Genomic DNA, 23,288 nt, shown 5'->3' on the forward strand with positions numbered 1-23,288 from the left:
GCCAGACCTGAGACTTTCTTGGTCCTTTGGCCTATGACTCCTACACCCCAATTCCTAGGATCAAGGCAGAGGCCCCCTCCCACTGTCTTCTTAAACCCCGGGAAATCCCATGTTGGAGGGGGCAAGGCAGGATCAAGGTTCCCCACCACTTCTGGCTGCATGTGTAGCTCCTTCCTTGAACCTGCCAGGACATGCCCATTCTCCTGGTTCCCTGGATCTCAAGCCCCAGTGGCTCTGGCCTATATAATCAGCTGGAGGATGGCTGGATATTGTATCCCTTAACTCCATCCGGGACTCTTTGGGGCTGCTAAGGAGCCCTCCTCTATGTTGTCTTTCTACTCCTCCCTTCCCCCCTCCAAGCCTGGATAGCAGGCTGTCTTTAAGGGTCATCTCCCATCTCCAGCTCACCCCAGCCCACCTCCTTGGGTGGCCTCAGGTCCCAGTTCAAGTCCGAAGCGCCAAGGGCAGAGGGGACCTGCAAAGTCCAAATCCTGCTTCCACCCAACTTTGGAAGACAGTGTGGGCTACTAGGGATGGAACTCAGGGTCCCCAGGCCAGACCTTTGCTTGGCAGAGAGAATTTGGACAGACACTTGCCACCTGCTGCCCTCTGGGAACAGGGATTCCCACAACCACAGCCCTGGCCCAGGAGAACTGGATCACACTACCTGGGTGGTGATGGAGCTCCATCTCCCTCCCATTTCTGCCCAAGCAGAGCCAAGGTCTTGGCTGGCCCAACCCCCCAGGACATATTCCCACTTTGCCTAGCCCTGCTCCCCTCCTATGCCCAACCCCCTAGGCCTTCCCTTGCTCTGAATGGTTGGACATGTGACTCCATGGCCCTGGTTGTTTGGGCATTTGTGAGGACTTTAATTCACTGAGGGCCTGCTTGGTCAGGATGATTTGAGGGAGGGGGAGGGAGGGCTTAGTCTAATTGTCTCTCAGTTCCCCTCTCCCATCAGGCCCCCACCTCCAGTGTGGAGGCTTCTACCCATTTGGTATATACTGTGTGAGAGATGGTGGAAGGGAGTCTGAAAATACCAACATCACAGAAATGGCTTCATGGTGCTAACCTGGCAGTGGGTGCCCTGCCCAGAAGTGCTAGGGCTGGGGTAACCCCTCAAAACCCTATAGTTCACCCTGTGGTACCCACCTCTATTTCTTGGCATAAAGCAGCTCAACTAGTGCTCCAGTATAAACCAAAATCCAAGTAACAGGTGGGGAGGGTGCGGGTCAGAGTAATATGTGGAGGCTGATGGACGCAGCCAGGATAGAAAAGAGGTTTCCCCCCCCAAAAAAAAGAAAAAGAAAAAAGAGGTTCCCCAGCTCCTCTGGAGCTGTTCCCACTACATCATCCCAAGACCCGGCCTTTCACGCTGATCCATTTGTAAGCATTTATTGAGTGCTGACTGGGTGCCCAGTGCTGGATAGGGAGGGCCAGGGTGCCTGAGGGCCACCTCCATCCTCATGGGGTCTCTTTCAGCTGTACTCTCAGGCCCTGCTCTCTTACCAGGCCTCCAGGCTGGGGCAAGGGTCCAGAGGCAGGTCCTTGGCAAGGTGGATCTTCCCCCAAAATATATCCTCCATAGAGCTTGGGTCCCCACACCCAGGGGAAGGCAGCATCTCCATCCTTCCTGCACCAGTCTCCTCTCTTAGGCCGAAGTGGAAGGACAGAAGGAAGAGGGTGAAGGTCCAGAAGACTTCCCAGCACCTTTGGAACCTGGATTTTTAAAGCAAGGGGGAAAGGAGGAAAATAATAGGGTATGATTCAGTGCTCCCAAAGTAGTTTCAAACTTCAGGACTGTTGGGGCTCTGGCGCCACCTGGGGGCTGCTCCTGGAATAGCACCCTTGTGATACTCCAGGCCAGCCCAGCCCAGCCCAGCCCAGGGTGGGACCCTGACCCGGACACAAAGCGCAATCTCTAACTCTGGCTGGCTGTGCTGCCCCCTTGCGGCCACAGGGCACCGGGGACCCCAGATCTGTTATACCCAAAATGTTACAGGAGGCTGGCCTTTCTGCCAGGACTGTGGTGAAGGCTGCTCCACCCCATCCTCCACGCCTAGGGAAGGGAGCGCTCCTGTTCCCTCCAACTTAGAAAAAAAGAAGATTCTGAGACCATCATCTCTATGTCCCCTCAGCTTCCCCCATCTGCCAGGTAGAATCTTTTGGGGGAATCGGATCTACTCGTGGAGGGACACAATTCTTCTAACAAATATTCACTGCACAGCTGCCAGGGGTGAGGATGGGGTCGTCCTGCCCAGTCACCTCCCACAAGGAGTTTACACTCTGATGGAGGAGGCTGTATCCACAAAAGGCACCCAAATGGGCAGCAATATGGCCTGGTCAGACCCACTTCCTCTGGGCTGACTTCTGCAAAGACAAAGTTGCTAAAATGATTTAAAACCCCACAGGGAGAAAAAAAAAAAAACCCACAGGGGGTATCTCTTGGTGGCTCAGCGGTTTAGCACCTGCCTTCAGCCCAGGGTGTGATCCTAGAGTCTCAGGATCGAGTCCCGAGATGGAGTCCCACGTCGGGCTCCCTGCATGGGGTCTGCTTCTCCCTCTGCCCGTGTCTCTGCCTCTGTGTCTCTCATAAATAAATTAAAGCTTTAAAAAATAAATAAAACTCCACAGGAGCTGAGGCCTTTCACATCTATAGTAACAACTGCTGCCATGTGAGCTCGAGCTACTCAAAGCCTGTATGCAGCCTGCCTGGTCCTTAGCCTTCTCACAGGGCTGGGAGCTAGTTAGAAATGCAGGCAGAATTAGAATCCACATTTGATGAGACAGGAGTGACCCCATGTGGTGGGCCAAGCAGTGTTGGGAGAGCCATTTTGTTTTGTTTTATTTAAGATTTATGTATTCATGAGAGACACAGAGAGAGAGACAGACACAGGCAGAGGGAGAAGCAGGCTCCATGCAGGGAGCCCGACGTGGGACTCGATTCCGGGTCTCCAGGATCAGGCTCTGGGTTGAAGGCAGGGGCCAAACCTCTGAGCCACCTAGGCTGCCCAGGGAGAGCCATTTTAGACCTCAGGGAGGCTTCGGCTAAAGATCTCCTAAGTTTTCGCCCCAGCTGCCCTCCTGAGCTGATCCACACACAGCAAACTCCCCATGTTCCTCCTCCATCCTGTTCCTCTCCATCCTGAGTGCCAGGACTCTCTCCCTCCTTGCTGCCAAGGCCACTTCTGGCTGGAGGACTAGTGCACTGCCTTCCAACACTCCTATCTGTCCCCACAGTCAGTCAGCCTTGATCTAACATGCTTTAACACACAGACTTGGTCTTGCCTCTTCTGTGGCTCTCTAGTATACCCAAGTCCAAGACCTATAGGCCCTTCCACTGTCCCACAAATATCTGACACCTCCCTCTCTACCACATATATACACACACATATTATCCCAGATACACTGCACTTCACTATGTTCCTGAATGAGCCCCAGTGCCTGGGCCATACTTCTAGCACTCCATCAAACTGAATTAGATTCCCAGAAGTCCTTCCTCCAGGAAGCCCTCCTGGACCCCTTCATCTGGATCAGGTGCTTGCCACAGACTCCCTCATTCAGCACTCATCACACTGTTTTAATTGCGTTCTCCCTTCTACCTTTTTCCATTGCTGGTACAGCCCAGTGCTTGGCACAAAACAGTCACACATGCTACTTGGCATATGAGGGAACAAATGAGGAGCGTGAGGAACCTGGGGTTCAGAGATACTGAGAACTTTTCTCAGGCTACACAGCTCCTAAGTGCCAAACAGGACTGGAGCCCCTGCCGTACCTAACCGCAGATCCCGTCACGAGTCCCCGCGCTTTTTCTGTGGGCCCAGAGAGGTCCCCTGCCCAAGGCCACAAATTAATCCCAGCCCCACCTTACTCACCCTGGGCAACCCTTGTAGAATATCCTTCTAAATTTTCCACCCTATCTCCCCCCCAACCCTCTAAAGTGGGCACTGGGGTTAATCCCACTTCACAAGGGCCCTGAGGGCTGAGCCACAAGCCTAGGGTAGCCCCCCTCCACACCAGGTCCCCCCAGCCACCTGCGCAGGCTGCTGCTCCTCCTGCTGCTGCTGCTGGTCCCGCTGCTCCTGTTCCTGCTCCTGCTCCTCCACGGCGATGCCCTGAGTCCTGCATCCTTGCCTTGTCAGGCCGGGACACCCTCTTGCCAGCGGAGTTGCGGGTGGTGTAGCTGTAGACAGAGGTGTAGCCCTGGCCAGTGAGTGGGCAGAAACGGCGAGTGTGGGCACGCTCGCGCGTGGCACCGCACTGGGGGCACACGTAGTCACGAAGGATGGGACACAGCACCCGGCCCGCCTCATCCTTGAGCACGTGGGACTGGTAGATGGCCCGAGACTCGCCGTTGTGTTTGCAGAAAGAGCACAGGCGTTCAGGAGCTGGTGAAGATTCCGGGCTGGGCCTCTGACCCCCTGGTCCTGGAGCTGGCTGTGGCTGGGGGTCCAGCCTGGTTTTGGACTCCTCTTCCCCACGCAGTGCCCCCACCAGGCGTGCCAAACCCAGGTAATCTGTCCACAGGTCGAAGGTTCCCATAGCTGGGCAGTGTATGCCAGGCAGAGAGGCAGAGAGAATAACCCTGCCTGCCCAAAGCTCGTCTTTCTACCCCTTCCTCTGCCCCTCCCTCCCTTCCCCTCTCTGGAGCCTAGGAGTCTAGGCTGTCAGTTCTCTCCTTATACCTCCAAGGGGGTGTGAAGGGGGAGGAGCAGGCTGGGGGAGGTTTCTTATTGTCACAGGGGGGCTTGCTGCCTCTCCTCCATAAATGCACCTGCGGGGGGGGGGGGGGGGTTTGCATGGTCTGTGGGTGGGCTAGGGCCAATGGGGGGGGTGAAAGGGCACAGGCTGCAGGGGGCACCCACAACTGGGAGGCATCCCCCCAGAGGGCATTGGGAGGGCTACCCCTGCCTACCCCTCCTTGGAAGAGTTCTGGGAGGCTTGCCACTCCTGCCCCACAGGGTGATGGGTGGGGGTGTGGAAGCCCCACCCCAAACACTAGTATTGATGTACTCAGTAACTTAGTAACTTCTTTCTTCCTTCCCTTGGCCTGGGGGAGGAGTCAGGTGCCCCTGGGCTCTTTGGGGAATGGGTGAGCTGCTGATGCTCCAGTTGTCTCTGGAAAGGGGGATGGTGCCTGGCTCATGGGGGGGAAGGGACATGGATTAAGGCTCCTAGCTCAGGTCTCCCTCAGGTAGCTTTCACACCCATTATCTCAGTGGAACCCCCATTTAATGGATGAACTCACTGAGGTAGAAGGCCTCCTACCCATACTTACCCACAAACACAAAAGCCTGTCTCCCCCACCCAGTTACTGTAGCTCCCAAGGCTAGGTGCTGACCTGACTGTGTGTAGGGGGGGAACGACAGGAGGTGAGACAAAGCATTATGGGGGTAGCAGAGGTCTGCAGGTTAGGCTAATGGGGGGGGACCCCCAGCACTCAGCAGTGCCTCAATCCCATCCCCTCAAATGAAACCTCCAGGAGTTACCCAGGTGGGGCAGAGACTGGCAGATGGAGGATCAGCCCGCACCAAGGCGCTGAGTGGGCAGTCGAGGGTAAAGCAGGGGTCTGCGGGTGCTGGGCAAGGAGAGGGAGAAAAGCTGGGCCCAGGACTTGGACATGGAGAAGAGGAGCTATGCTGACTGCCCACCCCATTCATTCATTCATTCATTCATTCATTCATTCATTCAAGAAACCTTTACTAAGCCCTCTGGGAACAGGGATCACCATTTCCTCGGAAAGGTTTTTCAGGTGCCCAGCCCTGAGCCAGTGATCTGTACCCCCAAGTCATCCCTGCCACCCAAGGATTTATTCCCCAAATAAGGCGCATGTGCATCAGGATCCCAGATGCCAGCTCTCCCCAAGGGGTGAGAGGCTGAAGTCAGGCATTGTGTGAGTGGGTCTTGTCCCCTAGCCGATTCCCCTCAGGCTATGTCTGGCCCAGCCACAGTGACATTCATCCCTCGGTGGGTCTGGCCTCCGTCCTCACAACCCACCGACAACAATGAATGTTGATTGTGACCTTCGCTGTGGCCTAATGGAGAGGAAGCTCAGGTCGGATCTGGGAGATACCCTGGCCTCCCAGATCTGGAACGTAGGGGTCCTGATGGGTGGATGGCAGTTCCAGGCCTCGGGGTCCACTCAACGGTCGATGGTTTGCCTGAGCTGCCCAAACTCACCGACAGGTTGAATGTTCCCCCAAACCCTTGGCAACTTCTCCAGGGGCCAGGACTGGGGGTGGGGTGGGGATAGGGGGCAGAAAACACGGATATCCTGGGGGAGGAGAGAGAGAAGGGAGGGAGGGAGGGCCCTATTGACTCAGTAAGTCAGCAAACAGGACCTGTCTGCTCCAGGACCTGGAAAAAGCACAAGATAAATATAAATAATAATAATAACTGCAGATATTTATGTAGCTTTTGCTACACAGATGTAGACCAGTACTGGGCGCTGGGCTTGCTTCTTGACACATTTGCTCAAGTCCTCTTCAAAAGGGCCCTAGGGGATCCCTGGGTGGCGCAGCGGTTTGGCGCCTGGCTTTGGCCCAGGGCGCGATCCTGGAGACTCGGGATCGAATCCCACGTCGGGCTCCCTGCATGGAGCCTGCTTCTCCCTCTGCCTGTGTCTCTGCCTCTCTCTCTCTCTCTGTGACTATCATGAGTAAATAAATAAAATCTTTAAAAAAAAAAAAAAAAACAAAAAAAAAAAAAAAAAAAAAAAAAAACAAAAGGGCCCTAGAAGGTGCAGATTACTCCTATTTGTCAGTTTGGGAGTCCAGGCCAAAGGGCACGCTAGAGAGAGGCAGAGGAGGGATTCCTCGTGGCCCCAAGACGTCTGGCTGCCAGGCGGTTATTGCCCCCAGGGACACTGATGCAACAAAGAGATAAACAAGTCATTTTAATACAATGTAATACCTTCCGTGAGCTTCACCGTGTTCCGGCAGGATTGTTTATGAATCACAACAACCCCGGGGGTTGTTCTCCTTTGCAAATGCGGGGCCAGCTGTGGGGCCATGGCCAGGCCCACCCCAGGTCCACTCGCCCATGGAGGGGATGAGTCCAAAGGACTAGAGGGGGCACGCCCTGGCCGCCAGGAGCGCCTCGACTTCTGAATTCTGGCCCTTCTGAGGTGAGTGCCCCCGCACACGCGGGGCTGCCCCCTTGATGTGGGGGTGCAGGGTCGCTCACCTTGGGGCTTCAAAACAGGCAGCGGTCAAAACCCTGCTCCAACTCCGACTATGCCAAGGTGCTGCCCCTCCCCATTCCCTTACCTGTAAAACGGGGGAGGGGGGCCAGTCCGTCCTCCAAGGGCCCGCCGATTTGGACGCCCATCCCCCTGGACTCCACTCCCCCGCCCCGACGCAGTCTCAGGATAAGGCCGCCCCCAACTTGGGCCTGGGGACCTCCGGGGACTGCCTGGGGAGGGGCTTTCGCATTGCCAGTTCCTTTCCACTTCACTGAGGAATATCGAGCCCTAGAAGAACCCCCTGGAGTAACCCTGAAGCGGATCAGGCATCCCAAGCGTGCTGAGCTTAAGTGAACCCCAGAACGCCGCCTGGCGGCGGCGGACTAAACCAGCCCAACTCTCCAGGCCTGGACCACGAGACCCGCCCTTGGAGAGCCACTGACCCAGGCCCCTCCTTAAAACCTGCCCCTGAACCCGCACCCACAGGTGGCCCGTTCTGAGGACCCTCCTCTGAAGCCCGCCCCGAAACTCAACCTTATAAAACCGCCCTCTGAGCCCATCTTCCAAAAGCCCAGCTCCCCTAAAGCCTGCCCCCAGGCCTCCTAGCCTTAGGAGTCCCGGAGGACACTAGGCCCCGCCCCTCAGGACCCAGCTCTAAAGCTGGCCTGCCCAGACCCCCCACCAGACCCACGTCCCTACAGAGGCCCCAGGGCCACTCCCATGAAGCCCAAGCCCCCTAAGGTCTGCTACGACAGGACCTGTCCCCAAGTCGGAACCCCTGGAGCCAGACCCCCGAAAACACTTGCCCCCCGTGGAATTCCCCTAGCTCAAGCCCCTTCCCTAGAGCCCATTCTCTTCCCCTGGGTAGGGGTCCAGCCAGGTTCCCACACTTCCCCAGAGTTCAGGGTTGGCAGCGCTCCCCCATCGACCATCAACCCTGCCAAAGGGCCCCATTCAGGGATGGGGTGAGGGTTCCCCTTTGCCAGGCTTAGGAGATGTAGGTCCTTCTAAGGGAGCATGTGGGGTCTCCTGCCTTGAAGATCAAAGTCCTAAAGAGCAGAATGCCTAGAACTCTTGGGGAGAAGGGAGATTTGGGAGGGCAGGGTTATAATAATAATGCTTTACATACATCCCTCTATTATCAGGACACCCATGTAATCGAGGATAGTGAGGCTCTGAGAGTTTGGAACAGAACTCACCCAGGTTCCTCAAAAGCTTTGCTTGTGATGACTGTGGCGCTAGAATGAGGGGTCATCAGGCATGAGGTACTGGCCACATTGGTGGGGGACTCCTCCAGATACACTTTTCCTCCTGCGCCTCCTCTCTGTCTTGCTTCCTTGAGGGCTCTGACCTTGACCTCAAGACAAGGGAAGGACCATCAGAAGGTGCCTGGTCTGGAGGGTCAGGGCTGGGACAGGAAGGGGAGTTTTCCAGCTGAAGGACGGGGTGGGAGAAACCTATGGTGTAGGGTCTGCCGGTCTCCCGTTGTCTGTGGTGGTCGGTGCAGGCTCCTGCCCTTGCCCTTGGTGTCTGTCTGGGTCTGACTGTCCCTCATGGCAGTATTTGTCTGGGTCTCCGGCTCTGAGTGTGCTCCTGTTTCTGGCTGTCTGGGTCTGCCTTCGTGTGTCTGCCTCTTTACACCTGATATGTGTCTGTAGCCTGTCCCCTCCATGTCTAGGGCTGGCCCTTGGCGAGGGGTGGCCTCTGCTCTGTCTGCATCTCACTGTCCGGACTTGGGGCCCTTGGGGAGGTGGGAGGGGGATGCTGACCGTTCTTCCCATCAAGCATCCTACTCGCCTTCTGGAGCGCCAACTGGGCTTCCATCTGACTTTGAAGCCCAGCACAGTGGAGATGAGCCGTCTCCTCCTACCCCCAACCCCAGGCCTTGGTGCAAGGAAGGGGCACTCTTCAGAGCCTTTTAGGCCTAGTCTGCCTCTTCCTGGTCCTTAGTCCTGGCACAGCCCCCCTTCCCCCCGCCCCCCACATACACACTCTGTCACATCCCAGCTGGGAGGATTTGTCTAGGCAGGGGGTTGGGAGTGATGGGGTAAGGGGAGCCATCCAGAAGCCACACTGACCCACCCCACCCCCACCCCCACCCTCATCCTGAGCTCCAGGAAGGCAAGGCAGCTGGCATGGGTCTGGGGGTCAGAGCTGGAGGCGAGAGGTCCCAGTGGAGCCAGATGGGGAGACGATGGATGGAGGCAGCTCTGCTGTCAAGTTGAAGAACAGGGGGCAGGGGCATGAGGTGAGAGACACAGAGCTTCCAGAGGGTGTCTGGCAGCCTTGGTGTCCCTGTATATATGTCCATGCATGTGTTCCTGCTGGCATGCCCCTGTATATGTGTCTCCGTATGTGTGTGTCCCCTTGTGTGTGCCCTTGTGTGTGTGGACAGACAGTGGGGGGGCATGCAGGAGGAGCTGGTCAGGGCCTGGCAGATAAAGAGACCATTATGGAGTGAGCAGCAGAAGTACACTTGGGGGTCCCCAAGTGGGGTCCCCAAGTGGGGTCCCATTGATGGTCCAGGCTGTGTAGGAGAGGGGATTCCTCATTCCCCTGATACTTCCATGGCCTCTCAGGTTCCTACCTGCCCTCCCCTTGTGATCTTCCTGGCTTCCTCTCCAGCTGCCTGGCCTTTCAGGTGGGGTCTTCAGCCAAAGGATTCATCTGTCCCACCAAGACCTGGGGGCCCCCGGTGGGTGGGAGCCTGAGCTTCTGTCCCAGGGCCGCCAGCCATGGGGCCAGGGGTGGGGGAGGCAAGAAGTCTCTGGCTTCTCTAGGGCTTGGGTTGGGGCTTGTGGAGAGGCCTAGGGCAGGTTGATGGGAAATTCAGACATTTCTGCTGAGGTTCATGGTGCAAGGTGACCCTGGGTCTAGGTCAGGGTGGCCTCCATCTGCCAGCAGCTACCGATGGACCTATTACCAGAGGGGCTGCAGTGGATGTGGGTTCCAAGCTACTCTGGTGGGCTATTTTGGGGGGTTCTGTGGGTGTGTGCTATAGCGGGTGCCTGTCTCTATGCCAGTGGTGTCTTGGTGTTGGCACATGTGTCGGCACTCCCGTGGGCTTCTGTTTGTGTGTGGATGTCAGTGTGACTGTGGGTGTGTGTCAGGCTAATTGTGGGTAATTGCAGGTCGACGTGTGAGCCAAGGTGTGTGGGTGTCTGGCGTCTGTCAGTGTCACTGTGGGTGAGTGTAGTCTGTGTTATCTGATTACGGTGCCCCCCATTCCTCTCACTAAAATGTCAGCTCCAGGAGAGCAGGGATTTTGATCTCTTGCATCCCCAGTGCTAAGAACAGTGCCCCAGCACATAACAGATGCTCAATAAACAAGTGGTAGATTCATAGCCATCCAGGTGACTATGGATTTCTGCCCCTGTGTCATTTTCTTGTGGGTCTGTGTGCTATTGTGCATATGTTATTCCACCTGTCTGTGTGTAGGTAGGATTGGAGGTGTCCAAGTGTATAATCAAGTGTCAGGGTGACAACAGGTATACGTACTGTTGGAGTGTTCATATCTGTTTGTGGGTGACTGTGTCATAATGGGTGTCTAAGAGGTCAGTTTTACCACGGACCAAAAATGTGTCAGCAATTGCAGCTGTGTTATGGGCGGTCTGTATGCCACGATTACGATGACCTGAGGTCAGTATCTATATAGGTCTTGTACCTACCATCTCTGTGTACGTGTGTCCAGTTGCCTGGGTGGCTGTGGTGACTGTAGGGCCTTGCTTGGGCAGGCGCGTGGATGCCAGTTCTTGTGGATAATGGTATCTATTTGTACCCATGGCTGGGCCTTTAATATATTTGTGGTAGTTGTGGTTACTTTGGGTGCCTGTGCAACAGTGAGTGTTCTGTTTGTGCAGTAGAGAGCTATGTGTGTGTCAGTGTTACATGCAAAGCTGTGTCCACGCTGTGGCCACCATCAGTGGTGGCTGGCTTTTTCAGTGTAGCAATGTTTTCCAGCTGTCAGCCCTGGATGTCCTCATCATTATGGGTGATGCGTGTGCCCACGTGGCAGTATTATTGTGAGTGACTGTGTGAGTGTATGAGCATTCCTGCAGGTGATGTAATCATGGGGATGATATCTGTCCACGTATAAAGTGTGGACTGGGAGACTGTCCGGGATTTGGAAATATCTAACTATGGCTCTGCAAATGTCTCTGTGAGTAGTCCAGGGCAGTGGGAAACGGGTGGGAAAGGAGATGGGGGGAACTGAAATGCACGGGGGTGCGGCGGAGGGGGCATTTCCCAGCTCCTATCAGCCAATGAAAGATCTTCATCCCCCCCCCCCTCAGCATGCCCTCCAGGGTAAGTCCCTGTGAAAGGGGTCCTGTCGCTTTAAAAGGGCTCCCCAGCAATGGGGATTCTGGGCCATTTTTCCCTTCTATGGCCAGTTTTGGAGGGCGTGTTCCTGTTAGCAAACCTTGGCCCCCCGTAAATACCCTGCAGCCGCCGCCGGTAATGACAGGCCGGCGGGGAGCCCGCGGAGCGCGCCGGGGCTCCTGCAGGCGGCGCCGCCGCGGCCCCGGGGCCACGGCCACAGCCAGGCCCGAGCCGGGCCCCGCCGGGATCGACCTCCGCAGGGCTCGCGCAGGCCCGCGCGCCCGTGAACTTGGCCGGGGGCGCCTTCCCGAACGCGCGCGCCGGGCCGGAGCCTCTCCCAGCCCTGGATGCCCGAGCCCCCACCCGCTCGGGCCCCCAAGAACAAAGCTCGCCGCCGCCGGGCCTTGGGGCCTCCCGGTGGTCAGGTGTCGGGCGGCCTGTGCTCCGCTGCCCCTGCGCCCCCCATCGTGCGTCCCCGCCCCGCGGGGGCACCGCGGCCCGCCGTCCCCCACCCCCACCCCCCCGAGGCGCAGGCTCGGGGACTTGAGGGCCTGTCCTGTCTGGGGGGGTCTGGCCTTCCCGGCGCCCCTTCTCCGGGAGGACGAGACGCAGAGATGCCGCTGGGCCCTCCCCGCCCCCCTTCTCCAGCCTCCGCAACAATGGAGGGCCGGGCCGCAGAGGCCGGGGCGCCGACCCCCGGCCGCGAGCAGGTGCGCGAGGGGGCCGCAGCCGGGTCCCGCCGCCGCCCCGCCCCGCCGCGCCCCCTCCCCGCGGGCGGCGCCCCCGCCTGCCCGGCGCCCGCGCTCACCTCGTTTCGGGCCGCCGCCGCGTTGCCCCTCTTCTTTCCAAACCAGCCCGGAAAAGCCCCCTGAGTCGAGGCGCCTGCACGGGAAATTGCATTTCGGCGGCTTCGGGGCTGGGCGGGGGCCCCCCAGGCCGCGGGCCGGGGGAGGGGGCCGCGGGGCTCCGGCGCCGGCTCGAACCCGCGGCCGCCGCCTCCCGCCCGCCCGCCCGCCTGTCTGTCTCGGTGACGTGCCCGCGCTCCCCGCCGCCGCCGCCCCCTCCCTCCTCCCCGCGCCGTGCCGGGCGGTGGGTCCGGCGGCGCCCGCGTGTGCCCCGGGGCCTCCCGCCAGGCGCCCCGGGACGCACGCGGGGATGCCCACGGGGCGTGAGGACGCAGCTCCCGGGGCCCGCGCGGGGGACACGGGGGCGCGAGCGGGCACACGCAGGGACCCAGACGCACGTAGACCTCAAAGGCGCACGGGGAGCACAGGCGCACAAAGGCACGCGGACCACAAACACAGGGAAGGGTGTGCAAAGGGTTTCCAGGCACATACCCACGGGAGGGGATGTCGGGACACGTTGGGACACTGGGGTACCGGCCACGCGAGGGTGTCCATAAAACCGAGCTACACACATACACCCAGGGAGCACACAGACGCATGCAGAATACAGACACATCACTTCCACAGGACAGGAGGATCGGGATCGTCCTCAGAACTGAAATATGCCTAGAGGGGAGTCCGGGGCACACACACAAGATACTGACAGGCACGTACACAGACTTCACCTCGCAGGCACGGCCACAGAACACACCCCCACACAAGAACACACACAAGATACGCAGATGGACGGAAATACACAGAGAACCGACAAACCTCCCCACCCACCGGGTGCACGGTCAAGGGAACACCCGGACACATGGAGCTATACATAGAATAGAAAAACGCCGGGCACACACTCTCAGGGCCACACAGACACACAAAGTTCACAGACACACAAATATGTGTACAATTATTCCTGTACAAAGGGCAGAGGCACGCTAGAATTCATAGAACAGACACTCAAACCCACAGATCCCCCCCCACCCAGGGCGCCAGGCAGGGCCACAGGGTTCTATAAGGACACAGGAAATACAGGGACACTTGGGGACACGTGTACCTGTGACCATCTGTCATAGGCACACACACAAGCCAGACACACAGGCCACATACAGGAGGTAGACTGAGAAGTTGTACACAGGTCGGGCTCCCCTGATCTCCTGGATATGCTTACACGGAGCCCCCCCCCCCCATTCCCTTACACACACACACACACACACACACACACCACAGGCATGCCCAGCAGGAAACGGACATTTGCAAGATCCCCCAGGGATCTCTCTGGGGACCCCACCAATTCCCCAACACGTACATAGTCCCTGTCCCTGTCTGCTGTGGCCGAGGTGGCTGGTGGCTGGTGGAAGGAGGTCACCTCAGGGCAGACTGTGGAGCCAGGTGGCCTCCCATTGGCCAGGGCTGAGCTGACAGATTTCTCATTCTGTTTATTTATCCATCCCCCATCCCAGACTGACAGGGGGCCGAGAAACCTTCCTACACCCCACTCAGACCCAGGCTTTAACCCTTGTCGAGCCATGGCCCGGCTCCACCTGGCCCTGCCCCTCCCCATCCGCTCTCTCACCACAGCCCTGCCTGGGTTGCCCCTGGACAGGTCCACTTGCCCATACCTGGCCCCCTTCCTCAGAGAAAGCCAAGCTCTAGCTGGCCCAGGCAGGCGGATGTCCCTAGGACACCCCCACCCCCACCCCGCCCCCGCAAAAAGAAGCTGCTAGGATTCAGCCCTGCTCTATCCCCAACTCCCCCTAAATGGCTGGTAATTCCTGGAGAGAGAGGGCAAGCAAGGAAGAGGACGGGAGGAAACAGTAATTGGGCCGTTGTGGGTGGAGTCATCTCCCTTGCCCACGCCTCCCCTAACTGAAAACCGGGAGAGGGTCGCTCTGGAATAAACAACATTCATTTCATTCATTCATTCATTCATTCATTCGTGCATTGACAATCATCTCAGACTCTCCCCCGCAAGCCCACGAAGTGACTATTGTCCTTTTTACAGACGGGCAAGTGAGGCCCAGAGAGGGTCTGCCCCTTGCGCCAGATGGCATAGCCTGGAGCCTGCAGAGCTGGAATTCTGTGCGAGGCCTTTCCCCTCCTCCTTCCTGCCGGGATTGGCCTGAAGAAGCGCTCCAACGACCTCCGGCCCGCCGAGCTTTCCCCAGGCCACCAGCAGGGGGCAGCAGACTCCAGAGCCCTCCTCTGCGAGGGCGGGCTGGGAGCTCCGCTCGGGAGGCCTCCCACACCCCCTGCTTCTCCGCAGCTGGGGGCTCCGCCTGCACCCCCCAGGCTGGAACCTCCACTGCCAAAATGCAGAGGCCCCAGAAGCAAGGAGCTCTTCTTAAATAGAAGCCCCCAAATCGAGGTCCCCACTAATGCCTCACTTACACGTGGTCCCTCTTAATGGCTAACTCTTCGCCTTCTTGCTGCAACACGTTTGTTGGGCCCGCAGCCTCTGCATTCCTGAACTGGGTCAGACTCAGAGAGGGTTCCTGGAGCCAAGTCCAGTGGTCAGTACCCCCCCTTCCCCACTTCCTCCCCCCTCCCCTCCCCAGAGTCCTCTGAATATCCCCTAGAGCCCAGCACAGGATGGGAGAGGCAGTGGGGGAAGCCCCAGTGCCCCAACCGCCTGGTTCCTCTGGGCGTGGGAACTGCCCTCCCCACCCCATCCCCCAGCCCCCAGTTCCTGGGGCCCCTGCCAGTGCTGACTCATAGGGGACCCATGGCTGTGACTCAGCAGCGGCTTTTCTTGAACCTCTCCCTGAGAGACTTCCCACCCCATGTCACCTTCTGTCCCCTCAAGGGTCTCCTTAGAGACCCAGATGTTGGCCAGGTGGGTGTGTGAGCCAGAAGGCCCTTCTCAGCAACGAGGGCTCAGAGCCCCAACCCCAAGAGGTCCCCAAGGTTGTGGCCACTAGTGCACCAGCCAGGAGTCTTGGGTGCTGGCCGCCTGTGCCCACTTGGGCGTGTAGCTTGCACGCTCAGGAGCCAGCCAAGAGAGAAGCTCCAGAAGGCAAGGCCCAGGCCGTGGGGACACCTTCCTTTGCACTCCAGCAGAGTCTGGACAGGGACAGTCTGGAGGAGGCCCCCAGGTGGGACCTTGCTCCCTCCAACTACAAACCAACTCCTCCAGCCATCTTCTCAGTCCCCGGAAATGGCAGCTCTATCCTTCCAGCTGCTCGGGCCACAACCTTCCCTAACAGTGCAGCCCATTAATAAATGCAGTTACCTTCCCTCCTAAATGCATCAGACTCCTACCCGTTCTGGGGTCCCCACCAGGTCTCCCCCTGGCCCAGTGCAGTCACTACCTCCCTGTTCTCCTGCTCCAGCTTCACACAGTCCGTTCCACCCCCAGCATCCCGAGGGCGCTGAGAACACGGGAATCAGGTCGTGCCCCTCCTCAGCTCAGAATTCTCCATGGCTCCCTTTGCACTCAGACCAAGCTCACATGCTCCCCACAGCCCTGCATACTCTATCCTGTCCCATCCGGGCCCTCACCTCCTCCACTTCCACTGCTCGCTCTGCTCAGTGGACATGGGTCTCCACTGTTCCTCAAACACCCCAGGCATAGTCCAGTCTCAGGGTTTTTGCACTGGTTGTTGCTCCCTCTGTTAGGGACTCTCTTCCCCCCAGAGAGCCACGAGGCTGCCTCCCTCAGGTCTCTGCAAGATAGCGCCTCCTCGGGCACCTGGGTGGCTCAGTGGTTGAGCGGCTGCCTTTGGCTCAGGTCAGGATCCCAGGGTCCTGGGATCAAGTCCTGCATCAGGGTCTCCGCAGCAAGCCTGCTTCTCCCTCTGCCTATGTCTCTGTAGTCTCTGTATCTCTCATGAATAAATAAAATCTTAAAAAAAAAAAAGCACCTCCTCAGTGACACCTTCCCTGACTGTTTAAAATCACACCCCCTGCTTCATCCTTCCCTGCCTGTTTAAAATCACACCCCTTGCTTCATCCTTCCCAGCCTGTTTAAAATCACACCCCCTTGCTTCATCCTGCCCTATTTTTTCTTTTTTGCATCACCCTATCACCTTTGACCACACTGTATGTTATACTGCATATCTCATTTCTTGTCTGTCGCCTGTACTCACGTGTCCGTTCCTTCAGGGCAGGAAGCTTTGTCTCGATCGTTGTGGCACCCGAGCAGAGCCTCAGACGATATCTGTGGCATCGATGTATTGATAATCACCACGCTCCTGGCGTGCTGGGGAACAATACAGACATGGCACCTCCCTGCCCCTGTCTGGTGGGAGGACAGTCACATAGCTAGCTGACCTAACGAGGAGTCTTCAGTGCTGAGATCTGGAGGCACCAGTGAGTACAGAAGAGGCATGGGGGCCAGCCTGCAGGCCAGGATGCAATCAGGAAAGGCTTCTGGAGGAGGCGGGGCCATGCAGGGCCTTGATGGCCAGTGAGGAGTTTGGATCTAAGTAAGACAGGAAGATTTGGAGGGTTTTTATTTTTAGTTTGGTTTATTGAGGTAGAATTTACAGAGAGTAAAATTCAGCCTTTATACAAACGATGAGCTTTGATAAATAAATATAGCTGTGCAGCCACTGTCTGAATCACGAAAAAGCAGAGTCTTTGGGAGGTTTTAAGAAAGAATATGAGGTCACATGCACCAGGCCATGCACCCTGCCCAGGGTACAAGGTTGGAAGCAGAGGGCCTGTGGGGAGACCAGAGTGGCTGTCCCAGAGAAAGGTCTAGGGAGCGGGGTTGGGAATGGGCAGTGTCAGGAACTGAGGCAGACAGGGCAGAGGGATGGACCAGGTGTGGGGGTGAGGAACCAAGGAGGACAGGTGGGGGCCCACTGGGGCAGGGTGAGTCGGAGGCACCTGTGGGGCACTCCGGAGGAGGTGTTCAGAGAAGGAGTCCTCAATTACAGTGACCAAAGCTGTGCCTTGGGAGCATAGCCCTTGGGAGGCATTTGACAAAAGCAATTGAAGAGGAGGAGGGACACTAGGAGAAAGCAGGGTCCTGAGGCCAAAGGCAGAAAAGAGCAAAAATGACAAGAGATGGAGGACAGTGATGACTGGGGAAGTTGGTTTGACTGGCCAACCTGGTGTCAGTGGTGTGACCAGGCAGCTGCTGGAGAAGTCCACGAGAGGGAAGGAAACAGGCAGCCAGTCCAGTGGAGCTCTCTCCAGCAGCAGGCTACGGCAAACCACAAATGCAAGCTGCCACATGTGTAACTTTAAAAACTTTTAGTGGCCCCATTAAAAAAAAAAAAAAAGTAAGAGGGAGGGGCACCTGGGCGGCTCAGTTGGTTAAGCATCTTCCTTCAGCTCAGATCATGATCTCAGGGTCCTGGGATCAAGCCCGGCATCCATCCACCAAGCTACCTACTGAGGTGGGGGGCGGAATCTGCTTCTTCTCCCTCTGCCTCCCCCCCCACTGCTCATGCTCTTGCTCTCTCTCTCAAATAAATCTAAAAAAAAAAAAAAAAAAAAAAAAAGGAACGAGTGAAATGAATGTTAATAATATCTACCCCAATACATCCAAAATAGTATAATTTCAACATGTAATCAAATTAAAAACAATGAGATTGCTTACATTCTTTTTTAAGTCATCTCTACGCCCAACATGGGGGTCGAACTCACAACCTTGAGATCAAGAGTCCTGTGCTCTATCAACTGAGCCAGCCCAGGCACCCCTGTTTACATTCTTTAAGAAAAAGCAAAAATCCACACTTAAGACATATCTCAATAGCCCTGTGTGACCAGTGGTAACCTCCCTGGAAGGCTCAGGTCTAGGCAAGACCTGATTTTGCCCACTTATGACTCACCTCTCTCACATTTCCCTAATCCCAGCCCTATCAGATCTTTATTTAAAATGTTGATATTAAAAAATAATAATAAAAAAATAAAATGTTGATATTTGGGGGGCACCCGGGTGGCTCAGCCAGTGGAGTGGGTGACTTATGATCTGAAGGTCATGAGTTCAAGCCCCATGTTGGGTGTAGAGATTACTTAGAAATAAAATCTTTTTTAAAATTAAATAAAATATTGATATTTTGTTCGTTTTGGATTTTTTGCATTGATTTTAATTTTGATTTTCAAAAATATTGCACTCAGGGGCTGCCTGGCTGGCTCAGTTGATAGAGCATGCAACTCCTGATCTTGGGGTGGCGAGTTCAAGCCCCAAGTTGGTGGTAGAGTTTACTTAAAAAATAGGGACACCTGGGTGGCTCAGTGGTTGAGTGTCTGCTTTTGGCTCAGGTCATGATTCCAGGGTCCTAGGATCAAGTCCCACATTGGGTTCCCCACACGGAGCCTGCTTCTGCCTCTGCCTGTGTCTCTGCTCTCTCTGTGTCTCTCACGAGTAAATAAATAAAATCTTAAAAAAAATAAAAATAAAAATAAATAATAATGCTCTAGGGGCACCTGAGTGGCTCAGTCAGTTAAGCATCTACCTTTGGCTCAGGGCATGATCCCAGGGTCTTGGGATTGGCCTGTACAGCAAAGAGCCTGCTTCTCCTCCTCCAGGCTTGTCACTCTGTTTCTCTCTCTCTCTCTCAAGTAAAATCTTAAAAATATATATATTGGGATGCCTGGGTGGCTCAGTGGTTGAGCGTCTGCCTTTGGCTTGGGGCGTGATCCCGGATCCCTGTATTGAGTCCCACATTGGGCTCCCTGAGGGTAGCCTGCTTCCCCGTCTGCCTGTGTCTCTGATGAATAAATAAATAAATCTTAAAAAAAACATATTGCTCTCAAATCTTATTCAATCTCTGCCACAAAACTTGTACAGAATGTTCACAGCAGCATAATTCATAACAGCTCCAAAGTGCAAACAACCCAAATGTCCATCCACTGATCGATGGACAAAGAATGTGATGTATCCACACCACATACTATTCGGCAATAAAAAGTCATGAAGTAGTGATACGTGCTCTGACAAGAAAAAGCCATGAAGGCAGTCCCAAGTCACAGTGTATGAGTCCATTCATACAGAAAGTTGATTAGGGGTGCCGGGGGGCTAGGGAGGGTGAAGGGGAAATGGGAAGTGACTGCTGATGGGTACCGGGGTTTCATTTTAGGGGTATGAAAATGTTTTGAAATTGATTGTAGTGGTGGTTGCACAACTCTGTGAATATGCTAAAAACACTGAATTGTATGTATACTTTATTATTTAGTATTATTATTTTTATATTTTTGGTAAAGATTTTATTTATTTATTCACGAGAGAGGCAGACACAGGCAGAGGGAGAACCAGGCACCCTGAGGGGAGCCCGATGCAGGACTTATCCCAGGACCCCAGGATCATGACCTGAGCCGAAGGCAGATGCTCAACCACAGAGCCCCCCAGGGGTTTCCCGAAATGTATACTTTAAACAGGTTAGTTGTATGAATGTGAATTTTATCTGAATAAAGCTGTTATAAAAAATGTTTCAGGGGTGCCTGGCTGGCTCAGCCAGTAGAGCATGTGACTCTTCATCTTGGGGTTTTACCTTCAAGCCCCATGTTGGGTGTAGAGATTAGTTAAAAATAAAATCTTAGGGGCCCCTGGGTGGCTCAGCCAGTTAGGCATCTGCCTTGGGCACAGGTCATGATCCTGGGGTCCTGGAACAGAGCCCCCCATCAGGCTCCCTGCTTAGTGGGGAGGCTGCTTCTCCCTCTCCCTCTGTCTGCTGCTCCTTTGCTTGTGTTCTCTCTCTCTCTCTCTCTCTCTCTCTCTCTCTCCCTTTGCTTGTATTCCCTCTCTCTCTCTCCCCTTTTGTGCTCCTTCTCTCTCTGTTAGATGAACAAATAAAATATTTAAAAGAAAAAGAAAGTCTTAAAAAGTTTCCTCTTGATTCCTGAGTGTTTGGGTGGCCCTGTGGATTCTGGGACACAGCCCTGCAGTGTGCCCCACTCCAGCGCGGGAGCAGCAGGGCCGCCCCTCCCACAGCAAGCTCAAGGACAGCTAAGGTGGGGAGAAGGCCCGCCGCTGGGCAAGAAGGGAGGCCTGGGCAGAGGTGGTAAAGCCAGGGGAGACGTGACCAGATGTGCCCACCGCACCCCGTTTCCTGCCAGAAGCCATGGGCTTCTGAGCGGCAGGTTCCCAAGCACAAAGCCTGAGTCCAAGGGCCCCCTGCCTGCCCTCCTTACCAGACAGCCTGACTCAGTTTGTCCAGTGTGTGCATGTGACCCACTGCAGTCCCCGGAGTGACTCAGGCGGCCTGGAAGCCCCTTCCCGGGGGGACACCAGGCTGCCCACGGTGACTTCTCACAGACATGGCGGAAACAGGCTGTGGCCTCCAGGCCCAGGCACGGTTCCCGGTTCCCGGGGGGAGCCCATCAGGGTCTTGGCCCCACGTCCCACCCTCCGGAGGGCCTAAGGACTGTAGGAGGGGGTGGGGAACTCTTCTCAAAGGGCCTTTGTGGGAGCGGCTGGGGGGGCTGCCGGGGGACCCCGCCCTGGGTGACTCACGCCTCATTGCTGGGCGGTGACTCACGCCCAGGCCCCCCTCTGGCCCGCCTGCAGCAGGTGCTGCCAGCTTGGGCTTCGGGATGGGGGCCTCTGCAGCCGCCTCATGCCATCCTCCCCGGGGCCTGTGACCCGCACCCATTTCCACGGGCACCTGCCCCGCGCCCACCTCCCTGCCCTACAGCGAGAGAGCTCAGACCACTGAGAAAACTCCCCCCCCTTGGTTGGCAGAGCCCCCTGGTACTGAGATGTGCCAGCCGTCGTCTCACTATTGATTCACTGATCCTCAAACCACCCAAGAGGTAGGGAATTCCTGCCGCCTCCTTTAACCAGATGGGGAAACTGAGGCTCCGTGAGATTATGGAGTTTGCCCAAAGACACGGGAGATCGAACCGAGTCGGGGCATACGCAGACCGCTGCCCGGGAGTGTACGTGGGTGACAATCCCCGCTGCCCTGTGCACCAGGGAGGGTCACCGCATCCTGCAAGGTCGCCTCCATTTTACGGATGAGCAAACCGAGGCAAGGGGCACGAAAGCCACAGACCAAGAGAGACAGGCTGGGCCAGGGTTCGAAGCGACCCGCGAGCTGGGGCCCGGCTCGGCCGCTTCCCCACGGGCCTCGGGCACCCACCGGGGGGAGCTGGGACGCCCCCGCCGCCGGGCCCCTCCGGCCGCGGGGGCCGCCAGAAGCCGGGCCGCCCGCCAGGCTGCTGGGCCCGCTGCCCGGCCGCATCACGCCGCTGTGAGTCACCGCGCGCGCCGGCCCCGCCCCCCGCGCTAACAAACAGCGCGTTGCCGGGCAACCGGCGCCGGGCCCCGCCCCGTCCGCACGCGAGATCCGGGTTCGAGCCTCCCGCCGGCTGGACGCCGCGCCGGGCTCTGGCCCCCGCGGCCCCGCCGCGATTAAGGACTCGGATCAGGCGTGCAGTCCTGGTGGGCGCAGACCTGAGGGCGCAGCGACAGCTGTGGTTCCCCGGGGGTCAGGGGACAGAGGGTGCGTCCCCGCAAGCCAGGCGCTTGCCCTGCTCCTCTGGAGGCCGGTGCCAGGGTCAGGGGGTGGCACGGTGTACTCGCTGTGGGGTGAGAAGAGCCCTGTGGAGCCGGGCCAGAGCTGTGGCCCAAGGGGTCGAAACCATTTCTGTAGAGGGTCTTAGGGTGCCTGCTGGGGTGGGGAATCAGGAGCTCCCAAAGGAGCCAACGCTCAGTGGTTACGTTCTGTGTGCCAAGGTGGTCTACACACGTGTGTACCTACCTATATTAACTAACTTAGTGTCCATCATGGCCCTCTGACAGTTCCCAGGTATTATTCCCATTTTGCAGATGAGGAAACAGAGGCGCGGGGAAGGCAAAACTCTTTGCCAGAAGATGCAGAGCTCCGAGTTTGAATCCCAAGCAGGGTGACGTGGGCTCCCCTGCTTCCCTCAGCCAGGTGCATGCCCCACCGTGGCAGTGGTCCTTGCTGGGGGAGTCTGGAGCATAGGTATGGGTGCCAAGTCCACCTTGGAGTTTGGGTGGGACATGCCAGGGTGTGGTGGGGGCTGTGGACAAGACGGCTGAAGCCCTTGCCCTCCCAGGCTCCCTCCCAGACTGCCAGGCTATGTGAGGGAAGGGAGGTTTCCAGAAGCCAGTATCACTCCACTCTGGCTCCCCAGGACCTCATAACAGGTACCAGCAAGCTGCCCACAGGACCCCTAAAGGGTGGGAAAAAGAACAGGTACCAGCCCAGAGCAGGGTGGGCTGGCACACGGGCCTCTCCCTCACCTCCACTGGGAAGTGACCATCTGTCTGGAAAATGATCATCTCTGCCTCATTTAAGAAATATATATATTTTTGTACTCAAACAATTGAATAAATTGCTCAAATAGTTAAGTGGGGAAACAGAAGACTACAGGGTTCCCGGAGAGTCTAAAATCAGAGGGTCATGGTGGGAGGTGAGGAGGACTTCCCGGAAGAGGTAATGCCCTAGGATCTGCAGACTGCTCACGAGTGGGCAGGTGCGCGTGAACGGCTGGGGAGAAGTGGGCATCTGACAAGCAGGGCCTGTGGTCAGCAGAGGTGGGGACCCTGGAGGAACTTTTTGCGGTGTATGGTAGCAGGAAGATGCGATTCGATTGTCTCTGGCGAAGGGATGGAAGGGGTAAGGCCAGAAGCGAGGAGACCAGGGAGGTGTCTGTTGGAGTAGTTTCAGGCCAGAGACTATGGTTGCCAGATTTAGCAAATAAAAATACAAGAGACCCAGTTCAATTTGATTTTCGGATGTAGAACAATTTCTTTTTTTCTTTTCTTTTTTTAAAGTATAAAGATGTCCCAAGTATTGCGCAGGACATAACTTATACTAAAAAATGATTCCTTGTTTATCTGAAAATCAAATTTAACTGGGCGTCTTGGGTTTTATCTGGCGAGAGTACTTGAAGGTCCCAAGCTTCCCCAGGGGATAGCTAGCGACATGGAGCCAACGCACTTTGAGGCGAACACTATCGTCCCATTTTACGGATTG

The 23,288-nt window shown here is 56.6% G+C and overlaps 1 protein-coding gene and 1 long non-coding RNA gene across 2 annotated transcripts; both read right to left on the bottom strand.

Annotated features, from left to right (window-relative positions):
• Positions 1 to 1,368: 1,368 nt before the first annotated feature.
• On the bottom strand, positions 1,369 to 12,903 carry NANOS3 (nanos C2HC-type zinc finger 3). Its single transcript, XM_072788209.1, has 5 exons — positions 12,841 to 12,903; positions 12,312 to 12,752; positions 8,383 to 8,540; positions 4,035 to 4,183; positions 1,369 to 1,719 (listed from the first exon to the last, which is right to left on the bottom strand). The coding sequence occupies exons 1-5, from the start codon at positions 12,901 to 12,903 to the stop codon at positions 1,652 to 1,654; spliced, it is 879 nt and encodes a 292-aa protein (XP_072644310.1). The 3' UTR covers positions 1,369 to 1,651.
• A 1,213-nt stretch (positions 12,904 to 14,116) lies between these two features.
• Positions 14,117 to 21,430, bottom strand: LOC140610702 (uncharacterized). The gene is made up of 4 exons (XR_012012251.1): positions 20,473 to 21,430; positions 17,636 to 17,813; positions 16,476 to 16,810; positions 14,117 to 14,882 (listed from the first exon to the last, which is right to left on the bottom strand). It is a non-coding gene; the product is annotated as an uncharacterized lncRNA (long non-coding RNA).
• Between the last annotated feature and the right edge of the window lie 1,858 nt (positions 21,431 to 23,288).

Source organism: Canis lupus, chromosome 19, assembly GCF_048164855.1.
Source record: "Canis lupus baileyi chromosome 19, mCanLup2.hap1, whole genome shotgun sequence".
Taxonomy (NCBI): Eukaryota; Metazoa; Chordata; class Mammalia; order Carnivora; family Canidae; genus Canis; species Canis lupus.

Coding starts and splice junctions, on each gene's coding strand:
- NANOS3 (XM_072788209.1), bottom strand. CDS start 12,903: ATGGACACCCTCGCGTGGCCGGTACCCCAGTGTCCCAACGTGTCCCGA. Junction 12,753..12,840: donor CCCGACATCCCCTCCCGTGG/GTATGTGCCTGG, acceptor TGCGCCTTTGAG/GTCTACGTGCGTCTGGGTCC. Junction 4,184..8,382: donor AAAGCTTTTGAGGAACCTGG/GTGAGTTCTGTT, acceptor CTCTGTCTACAG/CTACACCACCCGCAACTCCG.